The 26,424-nt window shown below is 41.4% G+C and overlaps 2 protein-coding genes across 7 annotated transcripts; both read right to left on the bottom strand.

Moving 5' to 3' along the window:
• Window positions 1-2,741: 2,741 nt before the first annotated feature.
• On the bottom strand, window positions 2,742-26,424 carry LOC127138676 (uncharacterized). 4 transcript variants are annotated; one of them, XM_051065170.1, is made up of 20 exons: window positions 26,131-26,424; window positions 25,789-26,031; window positions 25,399-25,587; window positions 25,127-25,210; window positions 24,854-24,913; window positions 24,701-24,745; window positions 24,173-24,372; window positions 22,743-23,164; window positions 6,205-6,685; window positions 5,729-5,855; window positions 5,444-5,641; window positions 5,215-5,301; window positions 5,053-5,115; window positions 4,383-4,457; window positions 4,226-4,276; window positions 3,941-4,018; window positions 3,484-3,618; window positions 3,278-3,385; window positions 3,141-3,206; window positions 2,742-3,020 (listed from the first exon to the last, which is right to left on the bottom strand). In XM_051065170.1, the coding sequence occupies exons 2-20, from the start codon at window positions 26,023-26,025 to the stop codon at window positions 2,952-2,954; spliced, it is 2,775 nt and encodes a 924-aa protein (XP_050921127.1). In that variant the 5' UTR covers window positions 26,026-26,031; window positions 26,131-26,424; the 3' UTR covers window positions 2,742-2,951. The 4 variants fall into 4 exon arrangements, 3 of the variants coding, with proteins under 3 accessions (XP_050921127.1, XP_050921128.1, XP_050921130.1); XM_051065171.1 differs by having other exon boundaries at window positions 25,789-25,929; window positions 26,131-26,423; XR_007808834.1 differs by having other exon boundaries at window positions 2,892-3,020; window positions 3,141-3,221.
• LOC127138675 (uncharacterized) lies at window positions 10,185-22,736 on the bottom strand. Of its 3 annotated transcripts, XM_051065169.1 has the most exons (3): window positions 22,394-22,736; window positions 21,851-21,913; window positions 14,330-17,900 (listed from the first exon to the last, which is right to left on the bottom strand). In XM_051065169.1, exon 3 carries the CDS (start codon window positions 17,840-17,842, stop codon window positions 14,441-14,443), a length of 3,402 nt encoding a protein of 1,133 aa, XP_050921126.1. In that variant the 5' UTR covers window positions 17,843-17,900; window positions 21,851-21,913; window positions 22,394-22,736; the 3' UTR covers window positions 14,330-14,440. The 3 variants fall into 3 exon arrangements, with proteins under 3 accessions (XP_050921124.1, XP_050921126.1, XP_050921125.1); XM_051065167.1 differs by lacking the exon at window positions 14,330-17,900 and adding an exon at window positions 10,185-14,167 and having other exon boundaries at window positions 21,851-22,722; XM_051065168.1 differs by having other exon boundaries at window positions 14,330-17,897; window positions 21,851-22,728.

Genomic DNA, 26,424 nt, shown 5'->3' on the forward strand with positions numbered 1-26,424 from the left:
ATTGAAAGAGAGAGAAAAAATAAGTTAGTGTTGGTTGTATTTTTTTCTTTTACTAATTAACTTAATAATAATAAAACTAAATACATATATATATATATATATATATATATATATATATATATATATATATATATATAAATTGAGAAATCTGGTGTGGCTATAGCCACACTCTGCCTTCAAGTGAGTATGCCCCTCATGACACTATATGGCGATAAAACGTCCACTATGAGATAGTTGACTTCAATCGTCTTGGAATTTTCTCCCATGCCGCATGTTGTCTATAGGGTTATGTGATCCCTTGTGCTCGTCTGAAAAACCTACTAGTGAACCCTTGAACACCTTTATGTTATTGGGGTCGAGCTGGAATTTTTGAAAGGTGTTCCAGAATAAGATGTCGGTTGAGCTTCCCGGGTCTATCAAGACTCGCTTGATATCCCACTTACTGTGTTGCACAGTGATAACCATGGGGTCATTGTCATGAGGAAGACTCTGATGGCATCACTACTAGAGAAACTTATGTTAGCCTCTGGTCCTCTCTGCTTGGTTTTTGAGGGTCCTGGGGGATATTACGTTTACACTCAGCACCTGCCTGGCGTATTTCCTTTTGGAGGAGGTGGAACTTCCTCCGCTTAAAAAACCTCCGACTATGATATTAACCACGAAATCTAAATCTTTCTTGGTCATTTGAGGAGAAGGCGGTGAAAATGGAAATGATGATGAAAGGTGTGTCCCGAGTTAGTTTTATCGGGGCTCCATGGTTGACACCATTACACTTGTCAAAAAGTACAGATGCATGGCCCCCCTATGCTTGTAGGGGTGGCTAGAGGATTTAAGGATTTTTTGTGGTTTAAGGCTTGCTCACAGTGGTGAGAAACCTTGTTCGATGGTGTTTTTAGATATGAAGAGAGCAAACTCGTGTGAGGTGAGAAGCTCTGTATTCTTAGGGTATTTCGTGTGTATTCTGAGTTCCCCCTCTCAACTCTAGAGTTGAGGTATATATAGAGGCTTATGTGCCTGCAATTAGGGTTTCTCGGGAATGACGACTACCCACCTAGTAATCATAATGAAGCATTGAATCTTTATTTCCTAAAAAGACATGGTTCTGCCTCTTGACTCTAAATCCTCTATGATCAAGACATGTCATTTCCCATATTTTCTCAAAACTGAACGAGTTAGGGAGTATTTAAGGCGAGGTTGTCCCAATTGCAAGCGGTATAAGGATGTCGCCCCTTACTTGCTGCAAAGTCCTCTTGCCCGGGTGGACGATCCTCTGCAAATATATTACTACATCTTATAACAACTTTTTATAATGGATTGTTCTTAGAGTATAAGTTGATTGCCATTGTTAGACTACAATAGTCTTTACTAATCAAATAAAGTGGAGGCAATTGGTGCTACAAAATACTCCCACCATATTTTGGATGATTTGAAACGTTTATTTTTTTTATAAGCAACGAACACATTGCAATAAAAAAGAGGCACAAAGGGTGCACCCTTTTATAAACAATGAAACCAAAGAAAAAAAACACGCAACACATCGACCTACAACACCCGACTAAGAAAAAAGGAACCACCACCTACTTCCAACACTTGTCAAGATTACAACACCAATCCGACCGAGAGATATCCCTACCTTTCCTAGAAAAAGCAATAAACCACTCCATGAAACGTTGATAAATAATATTATGAACAAAACAAAACAAAAGTTAATAAGAAAAAAGTGGAAGCAAAGCAACTGTACCCCTTCCATTATACTACATGTTCAACTTTATGAAAACACAGTGGCATAACATTGGTCCCTAATAAAGCATGCATGCACCTCAATTATATTCGGCAATCAATGAATTTAAAGTACAAACACTTAATCAAAACAAAACTACCAAATTACTCAAAAGAGTAGAGCATTTAAGAAGAAAAAACTGTCCCAGACAAGAAGGACACATAAAATGTTTCCATTAATGTAACAGCCAGAAGGGAAAACCCCGGTATCTTTGCTGAAGCATTCTGGTTTTAAAATCAACCATTACAACATGGACCACCACACTTTTGATTCCACACAAATAGTGTGATCATGTCCTCAACTTGTGCTATTGCAATCACACCAAGTAGACATTAAACAGTACTCTTCAATCTTTGTATCTTTCTGTAATGCCAGCAACAGTATCTTCAACATTTTAAATTCTAATGTTGTATATTTCTATGGTACAAATACAATTGAGTGATTTCAATATGTTTTTGTACTTTTTTTTTGTTGTTAGTCTTTTCAGTTCTTTTGTCATTGTCCTTTAAAAAAATTATTTTTTATTATTTTTTTAAAAAAGATATTCTGCATTATGAAATGAATGTCACTTTAATAAATTATAAAATATATTATTTTTCAATTTCTAAAATAAAATTATTTATTTTTTATAATTGTACTTTCAAGTAGGGTAACAAAAAGTACAGTAACTTAGCTAGACAAAGATATCTATTTTCTATATACAAAAAAAGCAGGACAGGGGCAATACACAAAACCTTTAAACAAACAAACAACCTTCCAATTCAGACCATGTTGTCTCTGATCTCAAACGCCATTGTCAGTAACAACACTTAATGAGATGAAGTAGCTTTTTTTTTTCCTAACATGATTATGACCATAAAATACAGTATTGTAACCAGATTGAACCGAACAGTGTTACCGGTTGAACTTGAACCAATTGAACCATGATATACAAGTCTTTCCATAGCTCTAAATATTTAACTTTACTATGTAATTTAGAATTGAATATATAATTCAAATAATAATTATTTACAAGTGAAGTTTCATTCAAGATTTTAACTCCATAAAAAAATTATACAACACTGAACTTTCGCTCAAGATTTTAAGATCTAGATCGTGATTTTCACAACCTTGCTTATGTTCACGCTTGAAACAATACAATGATATTTCCAGAATGTTTTGCATGGTTGCTCTATTCGTTTTGTAAAGAAGAGAGCATAATGTCTGTGTGTACAGAAAAAAGCTGTGTATCGACGAAGAGCTGTTTAGCACAAAGCAACAGAGTTTAATAAATCTGGATTAGTAATCTGAATACAACAACAGAACAGTAAAATTGTTTACATAGTTAGCATAAAGCATGATGTAAGGTAAAGAAATAAACCTTCATGAAAGGTTGATCACGATACGAGAATGAGCCGATGAAACTCTCCTTCAAAAGCAAAGATACCTAGAGGTACAAAAACTACAAATCATCAACACATATCTAACTTCATTTGCTGCTGAGAATGAAATACAGACCTTATCGTCGTTTGATTGTACATTGGTAATTGTGTGAGAACGGATGTTATAGCAAAGAGAATCCAGATAAGACCGCAACACCGAAAGGAACCCCTTGGCAGCTCCAATCTGTAGAGACACTAATGCTCATAAGAACAACTGTAAAAAATCAGATATCTACTTGAATCTTTCTGAGGATGCACTTGAATTTTTATTTAAGGGCACACCTGCGATTCTGTGCAATCATACACTGGCCTTCTCTTTCCCAAGTAACTTTCTCCTACAAGAGTGTCGTGATAAGGGCGTAAACACGATATTAGCTCTTTCTGTCTTGGCAGTTGTGGTAGTGTTGGTGACTTCACCTATTGCAACAAATTATAAGATAAGTACATGAAAAACATATTAACGAAGTAGCTTGGCTCCATTTCATTCCTAGGAAGGATTAATGTATTAAAAGAACATCTGATCAGACACGATTAATTACATTTAGTGGATGGTTCAATGAATATCATGTTTAATTGAACACTAGACAATCATGGCTAATAACGTTCACAATAGCGGCTAGTAGCATTCAAAATTGCAGTTAATTACGTTAGTGAATGGTTAATAAGTTGTGACACATGTTTCTACTTATTAATAAGTCGATTTTTACCATCATTGAAAAGCTACATTAAAAACACAAACCTGGTTTCTGTCGGCATCAACCACAATAACATTGGTAAACTTCGACTGGACTTCACTGATCTTGTTCTTGATACCAACCTAGAGGATGAATTTTTTAGGCAATCAGAGACACCAGCAATGGTATTATTAAATGGTGGTTAAGATGAACTTGAAACAAAATTTAAAACTCAAATTCGACTAGCAAATCTAATTTTATCTTCCAATGGATGATAATGTTAAATCAAGAAGATAAGAATACGCCATTCAGAAAAAGAAGAAAAGAAAACAGAAGATAAGAATACTCACTATGTAAGGAACAGGTGCATCTAAAAAATCAAGCATGTCATTTGGTAAAACCTGGTAGATCATGTTCTTATCAGACACCGTAAGGTGAAAAAAATATATTTTAATAACATGAGTAAACTTGTTCACTTTAATATAGAAAAAGAGAAAGAACTCAAACTGTCATTAGCAGGCTTTGCCATCGGTAGGGCTGGATTAGCGGAATAACTGATAAAACTGAAGCAGATAGGACTCCCTGGTCATGAAAGAAGGATTATAAACTTTAAAACATAAGTCAGAAAAATTATGTCTAACACGGACTATTAGCCGAATTTTCGTCCCAAGGATTGAGTGTGAAGCATAATCATCCATATAATTACACAGGATAATCATTTACATATACCAGAGTGAGACCGACTAACTTGTAAAACTAGAGGATAATAATGCAGTCGCACGCTACAGAGACCATGAACATGATAGCAAAATTACTGATGAGATGAAAAAGAAAAAAAAGAAAAATTCAATGCAACTTTTTTTATGCAAAATGCTTTTAGATTTGTAGATGATCGTTTATATATTCAATGCAACTTTTTTATTCAAAAATTGCAATAATGTATGAGTACTTGACAAAACAACGATGAGAAGAAATCAAAATCAAAATATAATTGTTATTGTTCCAAATAGTGTGTGGAGACCAATCAATAAGGGAACAAGAATGTTTTCAAAGGACAAAACAATATATAACCTTTTTACTCATATAACCCACAGCAACGCAGCAAGTTCAACATTAAAATATTACAAGTATTCATCGACACAATATTGTTACACTTAATCTGAGGTGCCAGACATACCAAATTAGAACAGGCAACAATTATCTGCTTTTCCAGGAGAACTCCTGCTAAGAATGTTAATACCTGCAGAATTCAAAACGGACAAACAATTGGTTAGCATGTTAATACCTCCAGTTCATAGTTATCAAACTCTAAAAGATGATAACAGAGCATAAAACATACATTTTCAAGTCTTAAGGTACCACATAAGCATGCTATAGTCCATACAGATAACGAAGTTGCCTCTTCTACCACGGGAGTGTTATGTGCCTGAGAGGAACAAACAACAATGTAATCTTAAGTTTGATGAGCATATGACTCCTAAACCGAATGATGCTTTAATACTCAAATCTTGAATCTGAACTAATATAAAAACAAGCTTATCCATTCAAAAGTTACTATGATAGCATACATCAGCTAACTCTGGACCGGTACTGCAACTTTTCAAATCAAATATTGAACCAGTACGACATGGTACTGTTCCGGCTGGTCTATGATATTCCAAGGGATGCAGGTGCTCCAAAGGATGAAATGTAAGTGCTGAACCCTTGGCAGGACAATTTAGCCGGTAATACTCGCATATAATTTGTAGTGGTCCATGGTCATTTTCCTGCAAATTGGTAAATACCACTAACTATAAAAATTGTCTCCATAGACAAGGAAAATAACAGATATAGATGCTTCTTAAACTACAAACCATGGCCCATTCAAGAATATCATTTAAGTCATTTAACTTCTCTTGGCAGGAAAAAGATGCATCTTCTGTCTCATTATCATCAATATCCCTCCTGAAATTTCTGTCTTCACAAGGTGAGCCTTGAAAACTGCATAAAGTATGTCGAAGATTCATCATTTAAATGAAAGGTAAAACAATTTGAGGACAAAATGTTTCCCTATAAGGATATATCAAAAAACATCATAAATTAGTTAAGATTGTAGATATTCTAATTTTGGTTAACTTCCATAAGACACATAAGAACCTCAAAAGAGAGTGCTATGAAAGCAATCATGGGATTCAAATATTTTGGTTTAAAAAAACTACGCACTTCACTCTATTCTTACTCCATCAAAAGAGAAAAACACTATCAACTAGGAAAAAAAAGATAGCAAATAGATCAAACTTAAAGCAGCATATATTTTTTTGTAACACATTTATGTTTAAGAGCCACGAACCTGCAGGATGATTCAGAGCTTTCGTACTGGCAAGAACGCAGGAGGGGCAAAATAGCATTGGGTAAATTACTATCTTCTAATTCCTTATTGGTTGCAAAAGCATCTCCATACTGATCACTGTCTTCAGTTATTGTAGGGCCAGATTCTTCTTTGGCTATTTTCCTATCAGTTTCATGTTCGGTAGGCACAGCACTGTCATAATCGATTCTCTCCTTATAAGACTGCAGCTCTCCATCAACCAATATCTCTGGGTGGCCATCACTATCTTCAAAAATTGTAGTGCCAGATTCTTCTTTGACTTCTGTCCTATCAATTTCATGCTCAGTAGGCACAACACTGTCATAACCAATTCTCTCCTTATAAGACTGCAGCTCTCCATCAACCATTAGGTTCTCCGGATTGTCATCATTGTCTTCACATATTATAGGGCCAGATTGTTCTTTGACTACTGTCATATCAGTTTCATGCTCCGTAGGCATAGCACTGTGTCGCAATCTGAAAAATACAGTGCGCGAAAAAAACAACCGGCGAAAGAAAATGACAGAAGAGTCGCCACCGTGCGTTATTCATCCCAAAGGAGGGAAAGGAAACGCTCGAAGTAAACCTGAAAAGAGGAAAGGAAAAGACAAGGTCTCGCAACCAAATCTTGGGTTCGGGAGTCGGTTATGCGAAGGGAAGGTATTAGCACCCCTACGCATCCGTAGTACTCTACGGGATCCACTTATGCGGTTTCTGTTTAAAGGGTATGGTTTTGCCTAATGTGCTATTTACTAAAAAGGTTAAGAGAAATGACTCGCGCGGATGTCGCATCCACTGCATACGTATCTCATCTGAATATGAGAATCAGAGTCTTCGTAGCTCGGCTGACCTATGGGTTGGGGGTAATTGTGCTCGCTAAGACGTCGCGTCTTATGCCTACGTATCTCATCTGGAATGAGAATCAGAGCAAGCCGTAGTTCGACTAACTACGGGGTTATGGATTATGTTACGGGGTGAACGACGTTACTACGCAATCTACCGGATGCTCGACCTTTGGAGACTTACTCGCCTGTAGTAGAAGGAGTAAACGTGTTGCTTTGGGTTTTAGGTTTTGTTTGCGTTGTAGGAACGCGCATGCAAAGAGGAAGTCCTAGGCGGAGGAACAGTGCTACCTAAATTGGCATGCAAACGGGAGGCTATGCGAAGCCTCGCATCCTATGGGGAAACAATCACATCACACAAAACATATATCTTGAAATAGAAAAAATGCCACCAAGGGGCTCAAACATTGCCTCCTATCGAGGTCTTCCAGCTAAGAAACCGTAGAAATAAAAGGGAAGAAGTAAAATACCACACGGATCAAGATCCGAAGTTACAGCAATTAAAGGATAAGCAACCCTGAGATTCTCCCAAGCTGATGCCATCAAAGAAAACCAATCAGTACGGGAAATCGGAATAAACCTCCGGAGGGTATCCCTGCGAGAATATGTGAGCCCTCACAAAAACTCAACAAAAGGGGTTAGGCAAACAGGATTGAAATCAAAAGATAACAAGGCCATGGCAACACAAAGAACAGGTTAGAACAAAACGGAATAAAGCAGATACTGTCACATTCGCGACTGCTTCGCCTAGCGAAAGCCTAGCGAAGCTTCGCTGCGTGCTCGCCTAGCGAAGCGGCTAGCGAGCACCTGCGGGATTTGGATTTCCCATTGGTACCTGCACGATGTTAAAGATTCCAGATCCTATGGCATTCACCTCATAAACGAAACTGTTAAACAGTCAAGGCATAAATCACATATTCATACACAAATATAACCCTGAGGGCCAAGCCTGAGGTTACCTCATATATTCAGTATTCAACCCGAGGCATAGAGTAATAGGAACAGAGGCATACCTGATGAGAGACCTGTTAAAATTGGAAGGCAAGGCCGGATTGGCGAAGTAACGTTTAGGGTTTGCGTGAGGCGGAATGAACTTCTCAGGGCTGCCCGAAGGTTGCTGCAGAGTAGTTCCTAGGTTTGAAACTCCACGTGAACTCCAAGTCTATTTCTCAGGGAATTTCCAAGTGTCTGAAACCCTACTGAAACTCTTATATTTATAGCTGATTTTCGTGGACTTGTGGGCTTGGAATGAGGGAGACCCAAAATTTGTTATATTTTAATTATTTATTTATTTTTTTCTTTTTTTCTTTTTTTTTTTTTTTTTTTTTGGAAAAACTGAAGGGTAAATTTTGGGGTATTACAGCTGCCCCTATTCAATCAACTGGAGACCCGGAAGGAAGATGACAGCTGCTTTCGTGCTTTCGAGGTATCAAGGGATTGAATACAATAAAAGCCCAAAAATTTGCACTGAAGTGAAGTGAAGTAACAATGTCTGTCAAAATCGGCAAAGAGGTGGTCTTGAAAGAAGAATCCGTCTGGTACGGTGAAAGTCAGTCTGAATATCGAAAAAAGAATGTTAAATTGGATACCAAAATAAATGGTAACACAGAAATAACCATGGCCTGAATGCCGCTCATCAGTCTGAATACTGGAAAGGATTTCGATCTGATCATTGGAACACTGGCCTGGACGCCACTTCGATCTGAATATCGGAAAACTGGCCTGAATGCCACTTCGGTCTGGATACCGGAAAACTGGCCTGAACGCCACTTCGGTCTGGACACCGGAAAACTGGCCTGAACGCCACTTCGGTCTGGATACCGGAAAACTGGCCTGAATGCCACTTCGGTCTGGACACCGGAAAACTGGCCTGAACGCCACTTCGGTCTGGATACCGGAAAACTGGCCTGAACGCCACTTCGGTCTGGATACCGGAAAACTGGCCTGAACGCCACTTCGGTCTGGATACCGGAAAACTGGCCTGAACGCCACTTCGGTCTGGATACCGGAAAACTGGCCTGAACGCCACTTCGGTCTGGACACCGGAAAACTGGCCTGAACGTCACTTCGGTCTGGATACCGGAAAACTTCATGCCTGTCAGCATCGGCAGAAATAGGGAACGATAATAGAGGCGGCGCCTGGGCCAATGACACAAAGTTAAGTCATGAACAATCTTCAGTCTGAGTACTGGAAACAACTTCTAGCTTATCACTTGGGATACCGAGAATGTTTTATGTTTACATGCATATGTTTGAATTTTTCAATGGCGTAATGCTCCATGAAAATGGAAATGCTACGCGATTTGGAAGGATGCAATGCAATATGATTCTACATGCAGGGATGCGAAATGCTGGGTAGAATGCCAAGCCGAGGCAAGGGGATCTGCTGGGGAAACGATCACCATCTTCTGGGCTCTGGCAAGGCTGTTGGAGATGCACAGCGCAAAGAACTCTGTGGGGAGATGACTAGCCATGCGGTGTTCTGGCCATACCGAGACTCTGATCGGGGAAAGAATGGCATTGGAAGCCTGCTGCTGAGGAAAGCTACAATGGTTTTGGCAACCACGATTTGCGAGAGATGACTCAGCAGGGGGAGCAAACACTGATACGGTACCGAGGTTCTGCTTCAAGAAAAGAACCCATGGATCTGGCATTGGGACTATCGATCTGGCATCGAACTCTAAGGAGCAGCCACTTCTGCTGGAAAGATACAGTCTGGCGCTGTCAACTCCGCTGGGGATATATAGTCTGGCACTGTCAACTCTACTGGGGAGTGTATGTCCTGAAACAACCGCTTGGGGAAGTACGGTGGTGAGAAACTGCTGGGGATTGAAGAATCCAACACTCTGATCAGCTCTGCAGGGATAAGACACCGAATTTGTCTGTTGGCGACTTCACTGGGGAAGATATTCACGATCATCTGCAAGGGGATTTTAAGGAAATGCCCCGAGGGTATCTGTTCTGAATAGACGATCCAAAGCACTTAAAATTTACAGCAATTTTAAATGTTTATTGAGCATGTACCTGTAAAGCCCTTATGTGTCATGATGCAATGTTTATCAAAAATTCGGACGTCATTTTTGCAAACAAAACAGTAAAATGAAAATGAAAACAGAGATATACTGAATAACATGATTTTATTGATTGAATGGCCTCTGAATAGGCATTTACATTAAGAGGCAATCCCTGGAAAGAGGTAATCGCACAATAGATAAAACAAAAATTAATCTAATGGCAATGTGAAGTGGATTTCTATTGGGTTCCAATTCGGCTATGACTTGCCCGTCTTCAAGATCCTCCAGATGATCAGCTTTCTGAAAGAGTGATTGGATTGTTTCCTATCCTTCAAAAATTTCCAGTCATTGGCACGAGATGAGATTCAGAGCTACTCAGAACGCAGTCATTCGCTTAATCCCTAACTTTTGCCTGGATCGCCCTTTTCGGGTTTTCGATCCACCGGGATACCCATTTTTGCCTAAGTTGCCTTTTCAGGTTTTCAACTTACCGGGTGTACAATCTTTTTTTATTTTTTGATCCCTAATTTTTGCCCGAACCTTTCCATTTTCTTGGTTCGCCGGGATGCCCATTTTTGCCTGGACTATTCTTTTTACTGTCCAGCGGGTCTATTTTATGCGAAGTATTTTTTAACTGCGTCTGAGTTCACAGGGGAAGCGAAGTCTTCGCCCTCCATAGTTGCAAGCATTAGGGCCCCACCATCAAAAACCTTGGTGACAATATACGGTCCATCATAGTTAGGAGTCCACTTGCCCCTGTGATCTGTCTGAGGAGGAAGGATCCTTTTCAACACTAAATCTCCGACTTGGAAACAACGAGGACGCACCTTCTGATCAAAAGCTCTCTTCATCCGACTCTGATACAACTGCCCATGACAAATGGCTGCCATTCGCTTCTCTTCGATAAGACTCAACTCATTGAACCTTGTCCGAATCCATTCAGCTTCGTCTAGCTTGACATCCAACAAGACTCTTAGGGAAGGAATCTCCACTTCAACAGGTAGGACTGCTTCCATACCATACACAAGGGAGTAGGGGGTTGCCCCGGTCGATGTACGTACTGAAGTACGGTACCCATGCAAGGCGAAAGGTAGCATCTCATGCCAATCTCTGTACGTGACGACCATCTTCTGCACAATCTTCTTTATGTTCTTATTTGCCGCCTCAACAGCGCCATTCATCTTAGGGCGGTAAGGGGAAGAATTGTGATGCTGAATGTTGAAGTTCTGACACAACTCCTTCATCATTTTGTTGTTGAGATTAGAACCATTATCAGTAATGATTCTTTCGGGAATCCCATAGCGACAAATAATTTCTTTCTTGATGAAACGGGCAACCACATGTCTGGTGACATTCGCGAACGACGCTGCCTCGACCCATTTGGTGAAATAGTCGATGGCAACAAGGATGAAGCGATGCCCATTGGAAGCAGTCGGCTCAATCTTTCCAATCATGTCAATACCCCACATGGCAAACGGCCACGGCGAAGACATCACATTCAGAGGATTCGGCGGTACATGCACCTTATCAGCATAAATCTGGCATTTATGACACTTCCGAGCATACTTGAAACAATCTGATTCCATGGTCATCCAATAATAACCCGCTCTCAACAATTTCTTAGCCATCGCATGTCCACCGGCATGAGTACCGAAGGAACCTTCATGAACTTCCTGCATTAACATGTCCGCCTCGTGTCTGTCCACACATCTGAGCAAAATCATGTCGAAGTTCCTCTTATACAACACATCGTCTTTGTTCAAGAAGAAACTGCCTGCCAATCTTCTCAAAGTCTTTCTGTCATTGTTGGATGCCCCTGCAGGGTACTCTTGATTCTTCAGAAAGCACTTGATATCGTGATACCAGGGCTTGTCATCGACTACCAGTTCAGCAGCAAACACATACGCGGCCCTGTCAAGGCGCATCACATCGATCCTGGGAGCATGGTTCCAACGAATTACCTTGATCATGGAGGATAGAGTAGCAAGTGCGTCTGCCATCTGGTTCTCATCACGAGGTATATGATACAATTTTACCGTTGTGAAGAAAGTCAACAGTCTTCTCGTGTAATCTCTGTAGGGGACCAGAGTGGGCTGGAGAGTATTCCAATCACCATTCACTTGATTAATCACCAGAGCTGAATCTCCGAAGATGTCCAGAGTCTTGATTCTCAGATCAATGGCTTGCTCAATGCCCAAGATACAGGCCTCGTACTCAGCTTCATTATTTGTGCACTCAAAAGTCAAACGAGCGGTGAAAGGTATGTGGGCACCTTTCGGAGTTGTAATGACAGCACCAATTCCATTTCCTCTAGTATTGACAGCCCCATCAAACAACAAAGTCCACTTTTCGTTTGGATCAGGTCCCTCCTCAACAACTGGCTCTTCACAGTCTTTCATCTTGAGGAACATGATGTCTTCATCAGGGAATTCAAACTTCATTGGCTCATAATCATCAATCGGTTGCTCGGCAAGGTAGTCTGACAGAATACTCCCTTTGATGGCCTTCTGTGACGTGTACTGAATATCATACTCTGTTAAAATCATTTGCCAACGAGCGACCCTTCCGGTGAGAGCTGGCTTCTCGAATATGTATTTCACTGGATCCATCTTAGAAATCAACAAGGTAGTATGGTTCAACATATACTGCCTCAGTCGGCGAGCAACCCAGGCCAAAGCACAGCAAGTTTTCTCAAGCTGCGAATATTTGATTTCACAGTCGGTAAACTTTTTGCTAAGGTAGTATATGGCATGCTCTTTTCGACCAGACTCGTCATGCTGTCCCAATACACACCCCATCGAGTTCTCAGTCACTGATAGGTACATTATCAGAGGTCTCCCAGGAACTGGAGGTATAAGGATCGGAGGTTTCTGTAGATACTCTTTTATCTTCTCGAAAGCCCTTTGACAATCTTCATTCCACCTGATAGCCTGATCTTTCCTCAGCAATTTGAAAATTGGCTCACACGTGGTTGTTAGGTGAGAGATGAACCTTGCAATGTAGTTCAACCTCCCTAAGAAACTACGGACTTGCTTCTCTGTTCTTGGCTCAGGCATTTCCTGTATTGCTTTTACTTTGTCGGGATCCACCTCAATCCCTTTTCCGCTAACAATAAAACCCAGCAATTTTCCCGATCTCACCCCGAAAGTGCACTTGTTCGGATTAAGCCTCAGCTTGAATTTCCTCAAACGCTCAAATAATTTCTGCAAATTCACCAAATGTTCTTCTTCTGTCTGAGATTTGGCAATCATATCATCCACATAAACCTCGATTTCATGATGAATCATATCATGGAACAGAGTTACCATAGCTCGTTGATATGTTGCTCCGGCATTTTTCAGACCAAACGGCATCACCTTGTAGCAGAAGGTGCCCCACGGGGTTATGAAAGTTGTCTTTTCCATGTCTTCTGGTGCCATCTTGATTTGGTTATAGCCAGAAAAGCCGTCCATGAAGGAGAATACCGAGAACTGAGCTGTATTATCCACCAAAACGTCGATGTGAGGTAATGGGAAATCATCTTTAGGGCTAGCTCTGTTCAGATCCCGATAGTCGACACACATCCGTACCTTTCCATCCTTCTTAGGTACTGGGACGATGTTTGCAACCCATGGCGGATAATTGGTGACTGCTAGAAACCCTGCATCCAACTGCTTTTGCACTTCTTCCTTTATCTTGACAGCCATCTCTGGTCTTGTTCTTCTGAGCTTCTGCTTGACCGGAGGACAACCTTCTTTGAGAGGCAAGCGGTGTACCACGATGTCTGTGTCCAGCCCAGGCATGTCCTGATAAGACCAGGCGAAGATGTCAATGTATTCTTGCAGCAATTTAATCAGCCCTTTCTTCACATTATCTTCCAAAGCAGCCCCTATTTTGATTTCTCTCTTGGCGTCTTCGGTGCCGAGATTAATCACTTCAACAAACTCTTGATGCGGTTGAATAACCCTTTCCTCTTGTTTCAACAACCTGGCAAGTTCTTCAGGGAGTTCACAATCTTCATCATCCTTTTCTTCAGCTTGAAAGATTGGATTTTCAAAGTCGAAGCGAGCCATAGCAGAACCGTTATCAATAGGATCCGGTGATGTGCATCTGCATGAGTGATGGTATGTGCTTATGAGTGTGAAAAAAAATATGGAAACTAAACAAAACATTGCCATTTTTTTTTATTATTATTTTTTTTTATTATATATTTTTCTTTGAAAAACTGCAAAAATAGAAAGACAAGGAACGAAATATTTGAATGCGAAAATACGTCCTTTATTTATGATAAAAATGCAAGTGTCACATAGATGGGCCCTACAATGAGTCATTACGCCCTGGGCGGAACGTAAGACTTGGATATGCATGAATAAACAAAGAAAATTACTCTTCGAGAAGAGTGACTTGAACAATCTCTTCAGAAGACCAATTGTTGATGACTTCACCCGGGATCCTCGGACGCACCCAGTTGTTGATGTCGCAGTCACTATCCCCATCTTCTTCGTTGACTGCAGAGACTTGACCATACTGAATGATGCCAGCACTAGAGAAAGTGATCGGCCCCTGAAGAGTCTGAAGTGCTGAAGTTGTAGAAGTCAGAGTTGGCTGGTACCCAATCCCGAACTTATCCTCTTTCACTGGTAATTCCAACAGACGCCCCCAACCAGAAGCAACACCTGAATCCACCACGGCCCGTGCCTGCTTAAAGGATGAGATAGAGGCACCCGCTTTAACCTCTTCCACCGGAGCTGCATCCTTGATTTGAACTGACTCAAAAGCCTGACATAGAGTCTCATGAATTTCACCTCCTACTTCTACATACTTGAATGTAGACAGGTTACTGACCAGGATGTCCTCCTCACCACAGACGGTGATAATTCGTCCGTTGACCGGAAACTTAACCTTCTGATGTAGAGTTGAAGAGACTGCCCCAGCATTATGGATCCAAGGCCGACCCAGCAGGCAACTGTAGGAAGGACTGATATCCATCACGTAGAAGACAGTGTTGAAGGTTTGTGATCCAATCAGAATTGGCAATTCCACCTCTCCAAACACCGATCTCTTAGAACCATCGAAGGCTCTCACCATAAGATCTGAAGGTTTCAAGACCAAACCCTCTACTTCTAACCTCGACAGGGCCCTCTTGGGTAGCACATTGAGAGAGGAACCTGTATCCACCAGAACATGAGATAACATGGTGTCTCTGCATTCCAATGAGATGTGCAGAGCCTTGTTATGATTGCGTCCAGCTGGTGTTAAGTCAGAATCAGTAAAACCCAACCCGTTGCTTGTATGGACATTGGCAACGATCCCTTCTAGTTGGTTCACTGAGATCTCCTGAGGTACATATGCAGCATTAAGAACCTTCAGAAGTGCCTCCCTGTGTGCCTCCGAACACAATAGGAGTGAGAGAATGGATATCTTGGACGGAGTCTGAATCAACTGATCGACTACCTTGTAATCGCTTTTCTTTATGATTCTTAGAAACTCGTCCACGTCCTTTGCAAAAGTGGGCTCAGAACCATCTTGGGGTGCAGAGGTACCCTCATTCACGACTTGCTTGCCTTTGGTTTTCGCCACAGCATCAGCATTATCAGCTTGGGTAACCGGTGGTGAGAGCAATCTACCACTCCTGGTGAATCGCCAGATTCCACCAACATTATCCACTGCGGGACCTTCAAGTTCAGGCTTCTGACCCTCTTCTACTTTTAGTGGCCGTTCCACCTTATGATCGTGCGTATACACGCTCCCCCCATAATGCCATGGAATGGCCCTTTCACTGGTGAAGGGTAAAGGACCAGGGGTTGTGATGGTCATAGTAGGTCGTCGCATTGGTGGCGCGGGTTGCGCTTCTGGCACACTGATCTGATTAGTTGGATAGAAAATAGTTATAGTTGCAATGTCACAGTCGTACTCAGAAACCTCATTTGTTGGAGCATGAACATCCGAAACATCGGAATCAAGTTCAAATACAAAAGAGTCAACCGTATTGGAAAGAGTAAATACATCATCATGGACTGCAGAATCAGCAGGAACAACATCTAGGAACTCTTCAGTAGCACCTTCAAACCCTTCTTCCTCAACCCCTTCCATAAACTCTCGGACAGACAAATCTTCAACCTGGAGGATACCCTTGTCGAGCAAGGCCTGGATACCTTGCTGTAGTTTCAAACAACCCTTCTCCTGTGCAGCACAATCCAAACAAACTTTCCCACAACCGGGGAAAACATCGGCCTTCAGCAAGCATCCTTTGATATCCGACACCGGAGTCTTCAACTTCAACACATCCTTAATGAACTTGGCTCTTCCCTCTACCATGTTAACATTCGCACCACCATGCTGGGGCATGGGATTGTTAACGACATTCGGAGCCGGTGCAAGGTCGATGGCCTTTGAATCTATGAGGTCCTGAACTACGTGCTTAAAAGCTTTGCAGTTCTCAATATTGTGGCCAGGTGCCCCAGAGTGGAAGCTACACCTAGCGTTGGCGTCGTAACCCACCGGAAGTCTACCAACAGGAGGAGCCAGAGTGCGCAGTTGCACAAGCTGTAGTTGTTGAAGACTAGAAAGTAACTGGGCGTACGACATTGGAATAGTGTCGAAACGCCGGTCCATCATCCTTTGTCTCTGTTGATAAGCGGGTCTGTTACCCGGTTGTTGCTGCTGTTGATACTGAGCTGGTTGACGCTGCGGTGGTTGTTGTTGTAGTGGCGCTGCAGCTGGAATGGTCACCGTCGCAACATACGGTTGTTGATGATAATTCTGAAAATTATTCCTTCTAACACCTCTGTTCTGATAGGAAGCCAAAGAATTCACTCCCCCCTCTCTTTGCTTATGCCCTCCAACGAACGGCTTTTTTACCCCTGACGAAGATCCTCCTCCACTTTGGATCTTGCAGGTCTTCAGGTAATTCTCCACCCTCTCTCCGGTAGAGACCACATCAGCAAAGTTGGAAGCATTGCACCCCACCAGGCGCTCCAGATAAGGTCCAGGCAACGTATTCATGAACATGTTGGCCATTTCTTTCTCCAGCATAGGGGGCTGAACACGGGAAGCTGTCTCCCTCCAGCGTTGAGCGTATTCCCTGAAGCACTCATTGCTTTTAAGAGACAGATTCTGAAGTTGAGTTCTGTCCGGAGCCATGTCTGCATTATACTGATACTGCTTCACGAAGGCCTCCGCCAAATCCCTCCAGCAACGGATGTGGGCTCTGTCCAGTCTCATATACCATTCCAAGGATGCCCCAGCTAGGCTGTCCTGGAAGAAGTACATAAGTAGTTTCTCGTCATCAGAGTATGCAACCATTTTACGGAAATAGGCTTGCACGTGAGTCTTGGGGCAAGAGTTGCCCTTGTACTTGTCAAAGACCGGGACTTTGAATTTCGGTGGCACTCTCACACCTGGGACCAGCCCTAAGTCAGCAACGTCTACTCCCAAAGGATTCTGTCCTTCCACTGCCTTCAACCTCTCTTCCAATCTCCTGAACATGGGGTCTACGCCATGACCCATGCCAAAGTCTTCCTGAAGTGGGGGAAACTGATCGTCCTGATCATCATGAACGGGCTGTTGACCGGGGTTGGCGTGCGGGATCGGGATAGGCCCTGGTCCACTGGGTCCGTTAACCTCTCCAGCCGGAGGATCAGTCACTGTCTCTGGTTGAGCAGGGGGATTCCCCTGTATTATCTGCCTGAGCTCTTGTTGTCCCTGAGCCACCCCTTCAACCACATCCATGAATTGGGTCATGCGGGCCCTCATCTCAGCGAGCTCTGCTTGTACACCTTCCATTGCTCTCTGTTGATTCCTCCGGGTACCGTATCGGTGAATGCCTGAGTCAGCTATCCTGCTAGTGGAACACCAAACAATATGAGAACACCGCAGCGGTACCTGTTATGCAAGATATGACAATGAATATGTAAATGTAATGACATGTTTATCAATTCCAAAAGGTATTCTACCCCCTTGATTCCAGTCTCACATCAGGTGGGTAGTGCAAGAAGGCCGAGTCATGGATAAACTTCTGAGATCAAGATGTAATAAAGGGAAACCATCATACAAATGAGTTCAAGGAAAGGGCCTTAGCCAAAAATACATCAAAGGAGGATCTCCACAACAAGCCTGTGGATCATCACTACATAACACCAAAGCAGTAAGTAAAGAGAGGAACAAGCAAATCAGAAATCAGCCTCCTGTATGCGACCCATAAGGACCGTTCCTCACTTCATCCAGTAGCGCCACCGTGTCAGGATGATCTGGAGATTCTGTCAAACGCCGGATGAGCAGATTCCTCTTGTGAATGATCCCATCCAGTTCGTTGATGTGTTCTCTGTAGTAATTCCCATCATCTTCTCCAAATACCTCTTCAAGTCTGGATTTCTTCAAACTTGCCAGCGTCTTGAGTTCTTCGATATATCCTTGAGCCTCATTGAGTTGATCTGTGATATAACCATTAGTTGATCGGGTACACAGCAGCTCATGGTTCTTCCCCTTCAGCAAAGTCTTCAATTTCTCTATCTGACCAGTCAGTTCAGCCACCGTCTCTTCCTCCTTTGTCTTCCGAGAAGTTGAAAATGCATCCCATCGCTCTTGCCACCCAGCTAATTTACCACGAGCATCCATTAACTGCTGCTTGACTCGCCTCAACTCAGAACTGGATGATCTCAAGGCTTCGTCTGTCTTCCTGAAGAAATTCACCTCCACAGCAAATTTCCTTTCAGCTTCCTCTCGCAATTTGACGGCTTCCTCCTTCTGATATTCTGACTCATGGAATCGATGCATACAGTCTTGCAATTTCTCCCTTAACTCCGAGTTCTCGATTTGAAGTCCTTCCGTGGTGTTCTTCAACTTGTCATACTCCTCTCGGCTCACCGTTGCTGACTGCTCGAGAGTAGGTGAATACAAGGGTTCTTCAATAGGAAACGGTAGACCAAACTCTTCGATTCTTCCTTGAAGCCATTCTCCATACTGAGGGTAAGCTCTACAATCTCCTTTCCCAAGAACAATTCTTCCTTTCTTGATCACCTTGAGCTAGGCCTCAGCTGCCTTACGGGATACCGTCAAATCAGGCGAAGAATGGAAAAACAGAGACTCTTCCACATCCTTTTCCACCGGCGGAGTTCTTAAGGCATATCCAAACTGTCTAACTGCCAGAGAAGGATTATAGTTGATTCCTCCTTTTCTTCCTACCAACGAAACATTCGGGAAGTTCCCACAACTGTGAATAATATCTGCCCGAAGCAAACTCCGGTCAGACCACCAAGAAATATCTTCAGCTCTCAACCCCATCAATCTCTTTGACCAACTCAACGAGTCCTTGACATCAATGAATGCTCCTGACTTGGGTAGGTGAGAACTGAACCACTTATAGAACAAAGGCGCACAACAATTCAACAATCCTCCTTTTCTATTCTTATTCTTGTGGTGCACTGAATGAAAGAAATCTCCCAGCAAGGTCGGCACTGGATTTCCCAACACGAAGAGGCGTACGGCATCTACGTCTATAAATTTGGCGACATTAGGGAACAAGACAATCCCATACACACAAAGAGCCAACACAGCATTGAAACCCCTCTGGTCACCATCTTCAAGCTTCTTCTTTGCTTCTCCCAATAAGAAACTCAGATGAAAACCGTTAACTTCTCCCTTTTGACACATATTAGCCTTCAAAACTGATTCCCTCAAATATGTGGTTGAAGCAACCATGCTGAGATCGGGCAGACACTCCGAGCTGTAGAATAGCAACTGTGACTTGATGGGAATTCTGAGAAAACTGGCAATCTCCTCCAAAGTAGGGACCAAAACATAATCCGGGAATGTGAAGCACCTCAATGGAGGGTCATAGAACTGCAGTAGTGTGAAGAGAGCATCATGTTGATCTTTGGAAAGAACCGCGACGAAACTTAGAATTAAACCGTAATCCTCTCGGAATCCTTCTAGAGAACCAGGATCCATTAACTTCATCAGTTGTTGGATGGGCTCCAAACAGACCACCGGAAACTTGTAGGCGACGAGTCTCTTTCTGCCAATATCCATCTTAAGAGAACCAGGAAAAACCCCGACCGGAATCAAGAAGAAGATGTAAACCCCCTAGAAATGGATAAACATGTGTTAAATGATATGAATGCAAATGATGTGATGATGTGAATGCAATGCAGCGGCGTGTCAATCAGGATTGCTGTATCTGCTTGAGCATTTGTCAGGTTGCACTGTCTGAAGAGAAAACCACTGAGGAATATAATACGAGATCAAAGCACTGCTCCAGAAAACCGGGTTGGTTGGCGGTTAAGGTTTCCTGAATTTAGCCCGCCCCTCACTGGTAGGTTCTAAGAACAGAAGTTCGTCAACTTCAGCCCTTCAGTCGCGAATAATACGTTTACCATTGAAGGTTTGGCATTATTACGGAATAAAAGACCTCCACTGACTCCCCTCAACAGGACATCCTAAAGCAAGTTCCCAGTCTCGGGGTCCTCGGATTGATCAGCGAGAATGTGCCCACCAGAGCTAACATAATCACGTCTCGGAGGAGAGGCCTCGACTGAGTTCTCGGGAAATGGTCACCAGAGTCGACAATTTCTAGGGGAATATTATGTCGTTACGGAACATCCGTAGGACATAGTATATCCAAGAGAAACCTCGTCTGGGTGTGGTTCTTCACGAACGACTTAACGCAGCAACATACCACGCAAGCCTCATGAACATCCACTCTAAAACCTGTGTGTACACTCAAGCCTGGGTAATGGGCTTATCTCTCGTAGAACATCCCATCCCAACAAACAAACAAACAGCAGCAGATACAGCAAACATATGTACATGAATGCAATTAGGCAAATAAGTAACTGCACAAAAGAATGAACACTCAATAAACAAGAAAACACACAAGCTAGGAAGGACTCGCTTAGGGAAGATGGACCAGCAAGAGGTCAACTTCTACACTCCCCAGCAGAGTCGCCAGCTGTCGCAATCTGAAAAATACAGTGCGCGAAAAAAACAACCGGCGAAAGAAAATGACAGAAGAGTCGCCACCGTGCGTTATTCATCCCAAAGGAGGGAAAGGAAACGCTCGAAGTAAACCTGAAAAGAGGAAAGGAAAAGACAAGGTCTCGCAACCAAATCTTGGGTTCGGGAGTCGGTTATGCGAAGGGAAGGTATTAGCACCCCTACGCATCCGTAGTACTCTACGGGATCCACTTATGCGGTTTCTGTTTAAAGGGTATGGTTTTGCCTAATGTGCTATTTACTAAAAAGGTTAAGAGAAATGACTCGCGCGGATGTCGCATCCACTGCATACGTATCTCATCTGAATATGAGAATCAGAGTCTTCGTAGCTCGGCTGACCTATGGGTTGGGGGTAATTGTGCTCGCTAAGACGTCGCGTCTTATGCCTACGTATCTCATCTGGAATGAGAATCAGAGCAAGCCGTAGTTCGACTAACTACGGGGTTATGGATTATGTTACGGGGTGAACGACGTTACTACGCAATCTACCGGATGCTCGACCTTTGGAGACTTACTCGCCTGTAGTAGAAGGAGTAAACGTGTTGCTTTGGGTTTTAGGTTTTGTTTGCGTTGTAGGAACGCGCATGCAAAGAGGAAGTCCTAGGCGGAGGAACAGTGCTACCTAAATTGGCATGCAAACGGGAGGCTATGCGAAGCCTCGCATCCTATGGGGAAACAATCACATCACACAAAACATATATCTTGAAATAGAAAAAATGCCACCAAGGGGCTCAAACATTGCCTCCTATCGAGGTCTTCCAGCTAAGAAACCGTAGAAATAAAAGGGAAGAAGTAAAATACCACACGGATCAAGATCCGAAGTTACAGCAATTAAAGGATAAGCAACCCTGAGATTCTCCCAAGCTGATGCCATCAAAGAAAACCAATCAGTACGGGAAATCGGAATAAACCTCCGGAGGGTATCCCTGCGAGAATATGTGAGCCCTCACAAAAACTCAACAAAAGGGGTTAGGCAAACAGGATTGAAATCAAAAGATAACAAGGCCATGGCAACACAAAGAACAGGTTAGAACAAAACGGAATAAAGCAGATACTGTCACATTCGCGACTGCTTCGCCTAGCGAAAGCCTAGCGAAGCTTCGCTGCGTGCTCGCCTAGCGAAGCGGCTAGCGAGCACCTGCGGGATTTGGATTTCCCATTGGTACCTGCACGATGTTAAAGATTCCAGATCCTATGGCATTCACCTCATAAACGAAACTGTTAAACAGTCAAGGCATAAATCACATATTCATACACAAATATAACCCTGAGGGCCAAGCCTGAGGTTACCTCATATATTCAGTATTCAACCCGAGGCATAGAGTAATAGGAACAGAGGCATACCTGATGAGAGACCTGTTAAAATTGGAAGGCAAGGCCGGATTGGCGAAGTAACGTTTAGGGTTTGCGTGAGGCGGAATGAACTTCTCAGGGCTGCCCGAAGGTTGCTGCAGAGTAGTTCCTAGGTTTGAAACTCCACGTGAACTCCAAGTCTATTTCTCAGGGAATTTCCAAGTGTCTGAAACCCTACTGAAACTCTTATATTTATAGCTGATTTTCGTGGACTTGTGGGCTTGGAATGAGGGAGACCCAAAATTTGTTATATTTTAATTATTTATTTATTTTTTTCTTTTTTTCTTTTCCTTTTTTTTTTTTTTTGGAAAAACTGAAGGGTAAATTTTGGGGTATTACACACTGTCATTATCGATTTTCCCCTGCAGCTCTCCATCAATTATTAGGTTCTCTGGGTGATCATCACTCTCTTCAGAAACTGTAGGGCCATATTCTTCATTGGCTGTTGTCCTATCAGTTTCATGCTCAGTAGATACAACACTGTCATAATCGATTTTCTCCTTGTATGACTGCAGCTCTCCATCAACCATTAGGCTCTCCGGGTGACCATCACCAACAATGTTTTCAGGTGTAGATGCTCTTACTCTTGATTGAGAAATCAATGAACTTTCATGAAACCCGTGTTCTATAATTTCATCGCTCACCAACACATTTTCTGAATTTCCCCCTGAGTTTTCTTCATCATAGCTACCTTCAACAAATTCTAAATTTGAATCTTCAACACTTTTCGTCAACTTCTCTAACCTTTCTTGAGTGAAGATGCTACAGAAATATCAGCACAATAAAATGAGAAAAAAATCATAAATCCATAACATAAACTAGCATGCCATAATGTAAACAGCTTTAAGTCCATGCATAAGAATATGGCGTGGCAGCATATATTATCTGTAACTCATTATTTCAGTCTAATAGATCTGCAGTGTGACGTCTACACACACATATACACAAAAGTCAGGATAAAAACTTTCAGTTTAAGTTCCACAATATATAGAACTTAATCTTCCAATCTAGAAACCTACTTCATCTGACAAATCCTACCAAAAGAGCTGATAATCTGGAGCATTTGAAATCTGACACGCACTACTTAAATCCACACACCAATCTCAATGGTGTTGGGCGTGAAGGGATGTGTTAAGAATCTCACATCAGACAGTATATGGCATGAATAACATGTGTTTATAAGCGGGAACAATCTTCACTTTACAAGTCAGTTAGGTAGGGATGAGTTAAGCCCAACCCAAATTCTAAGACTGACAATATATTATTTGTTTCTCCAAATCTTTGGACATCAATTCGGTTTATATATTTTCTGCAGCAACCTATTATGAGAAGTGTTTGTGGCACATGTGCATGTGTGTATTCTTCCAAGTAGACAAGTATTTAAGTTAACTTTCTATTGACCATTCTTCTCCACAAGCGCTTTTCAACCTATATTTATAATGCATGATTTGATAAAATGCGAAAATTCCTTCTATCTCCAATTGAAACAGAAATATCTCCAAATTAGTATGCTGAGCTTATTGACAATTCAATGTCACAATATTATACATATTTTACAATGTAGTAGAGATTAATCCCAGTGAATCCCCTGCACAACAGAAACTACTACTTAACAGTTAACACTATTTTGTTTGACACATACAAGGATAACAGGACAAACCTACTGTTCGCCGAGTCCTTTCAAAATTTAATGCAACTAGTGCACACAAATGTTGCAAATAACTTCGACGTCCCACTTACATCAGATGACTCCAGATTACAAATGCCTACCTATTTAATACACCAAAGTGCAGTTTGAAAAATGGAAGCCTTGAAAGGATGCAGTAACATCTCTGAGTGGTTAACACATAACGTCTTAAAGAAGAGTAAGATGGTTGCTTGTCAGAAATCAGAGACAGCAATCCAGAGGGCTTTTGCACTAGTTCTTCAACCAAAACACAACACCCATAAAGTGTTGAATTGTCAGAACCCTACAAAGTCAAACAAATGAACATTTGAGTCAGAAATCAGAGCAATCTAGAAGTTTTTAATAGTCCAAACACATAAACCATATTTTCCCTTTATTTCCAAATCTAATACGTCAGACATACATTATGGCAAATATTTAGATCTCCGTTCCTTAGATGAAAGAAAACCAGCAATTAAGTTACACTGGTAGCAAGAAAATTGCATTATCTTGCAAGAGATTTCAATGTCTCTATTTCTAGGATTGACATCAAAGTGCTTAGAATAACAATCAAAAGAAACAAAAATATAAGATAGTGGCCGCTAATTGACAATAATAATTGCTACAAATACCTGTAACCTAAATACAAATGACAGATCCATTTGTTTAAGGTGTTCCTGTAATATCAGACAGACATTTAGTCATCAGTATTTATCATTTTAGATTCTCCAACTGTATAAAAAGAAAAGGTAGTCAAGATTTAACAAAAACATAGCCAAAAATACCTGTCCGTAAAAAATTTCATTCAACGCACTCATAGAAGGGGTTCTCTCAACAGCTCGAACCTAAAAATATATCCGAAAAAAAATAAAATTAGAAGCTCCACAAAGTTACTCAGATATGAAAACAAAGAAATGTTAGACAGGTCAGACAAGTAGATGGCTGACCTTGCTGCTTATTTACCATATATCTACACATAAATTATACATACCTATATAAACTACTGCTAATTTCAAGAAATTAAATATGCTTAGAAGTTCATTAAACATACACCTAACCTCCAAGCCTCCAGGGAAACAGAAAGAAAGAAGATCCTTGCATTTAAGAGGCATAGGTTTTTCTGGAGGATAAACAAACAAGACCTGGAAAAAAAATGAAGAAACAGTGTTCATAATACAGATATTTTAAGAGAAACTAAATAAAAAAGACAGTAATCAAAAAACATTCTGGTCGCCATTGAAGTAAATTTGTAACAATTAGCAATACTTGTGCCATTGGCAGTAAGAAAAATATGTAAAATTGTTCAGTCTCTGCTACAAAAAATCACAACCTGAGGTTCAATATTGGGTTCTACAAGAGATTGATTCTGACAACCAAGTGCACTTCTCAATTTGGCAGATTCTTCAAATTTTCTATCAACAAATTGTCTATGTAGTGTCTGAACATCACAATTCGGGTGAAGTCCAACAACCACTATGCTTTCAAACAGTTGTGAGGGCTTCTTGAAAGACCTATGACCCTGTGAAACCAATAAGAGCGGATGTATCAAATCGAGATACGACTCGCATACGGATAAATGAAATTCACAGGAAAAGAACACTCAAAAGCAAGTGCTAAAAATCCTACAATTAACAAGCACATTAATCTTTCCTCACATTCCATACTCACAATACTATATAAAGAAAACATATAAATCTGGCAAATTATGCATCATACATACCATATACTTCAACTGAAAATTTGCAGCCCATTGACGCTTGAGACTAGTCAAAATCTCAGGATTGTAAGTTTTGTTTTCATTTTCAACTTCAGGTGGACTTGAAAAGCCCTTGAACAGTTTTGTAACTTGATATTGCAGCCTCTGAAATTGGCTACCATTGTTATCATATTTTGATGAATGCAAGTGAGAATTAACATCAGCTCTAGAAACATCTTGTTCTTTTTCCGTTCCAGTCATTTGATCCTTGTTAAAAATTGTATTTAGATGATAATTAGTTACCCTAATCTAACTATGATTAAAGCAACAGAAAAAAAAAAGAAGAAAAAAGGAAAGTGAAGTTACCTTTTAGAAAGAGCAAAATTGAAGAGAGGAAGAGGCAGTTTCTTATTTAGCACGCTTTCCTTTTGGCTACTAATACTAGCTGTCTGACTACACTGCTGCTGCAATTCTAAGATTCTTTTTTCTCATAGCTGTGTTTGGCTTGTGTTGTGTTGTGTTGTGTGGTAGTAGGAGTAATAACTATTCCATCAAATCAATTTCTCTTTATTAAACAAAGGGTCAATAGATTACCATATAACACAAAATACTCCACGTTGGCTTAGCCTCCAATAAGCATTGCTATTAGATTAGTCATAG

The sequence above is a fragment of the Lathyrus oleraceus genome, chromosome 4 (genome assembly GCF_024323335.1).
Source record: "Lathyrus oleraceus cultivar Zhongwan6 chromosome 4, CAAS_Psat_ZW6_1.0, whole genome shotgun sequence".
NCBI classification, from domain to species: Eukaryota; Viridiplantae; Streptophyta; class Magnoliopsida; order Fabales; family Fabaceae; genus Lathyrus; species Lathyrus oleraceus.

What these genes read in the sequence shown, in the direction of transcription:
- LOC127138675 (XM_051065167.1), bottom strand. Translation starts at nt 14,130, where the DNA reads ATGGCTCGCTTCGACTTTGAAAATCCAATCTTTCAAGCTGAAGAAAAG.
- LOC127138676 (XM_051065170.1), bottom strand. Translation starts at nt 26,025, where the DNA reads ATGACTGGAACGGAAAAAGAACAAGATGTTTCTAGAGCTGATGTTAAT. An exon ending in ATTTTCAGTTGAAGTATATG is followed by an intron (nt 25,588 to 25,788) that starts GTATGTATGATG and finishes TTGGTTTCACAG; the next exon opens with GGTCATAGGTCTTTCAAGAA. An exon ending in ATGAAATTTTTTACGGACAG is followed by an intron (nt 24,746 to 24,853) that starts GTATTTTTGGCT and finishes CTGATATTACAG; the next exon opens with GAACACCTTAAACAAATGGA.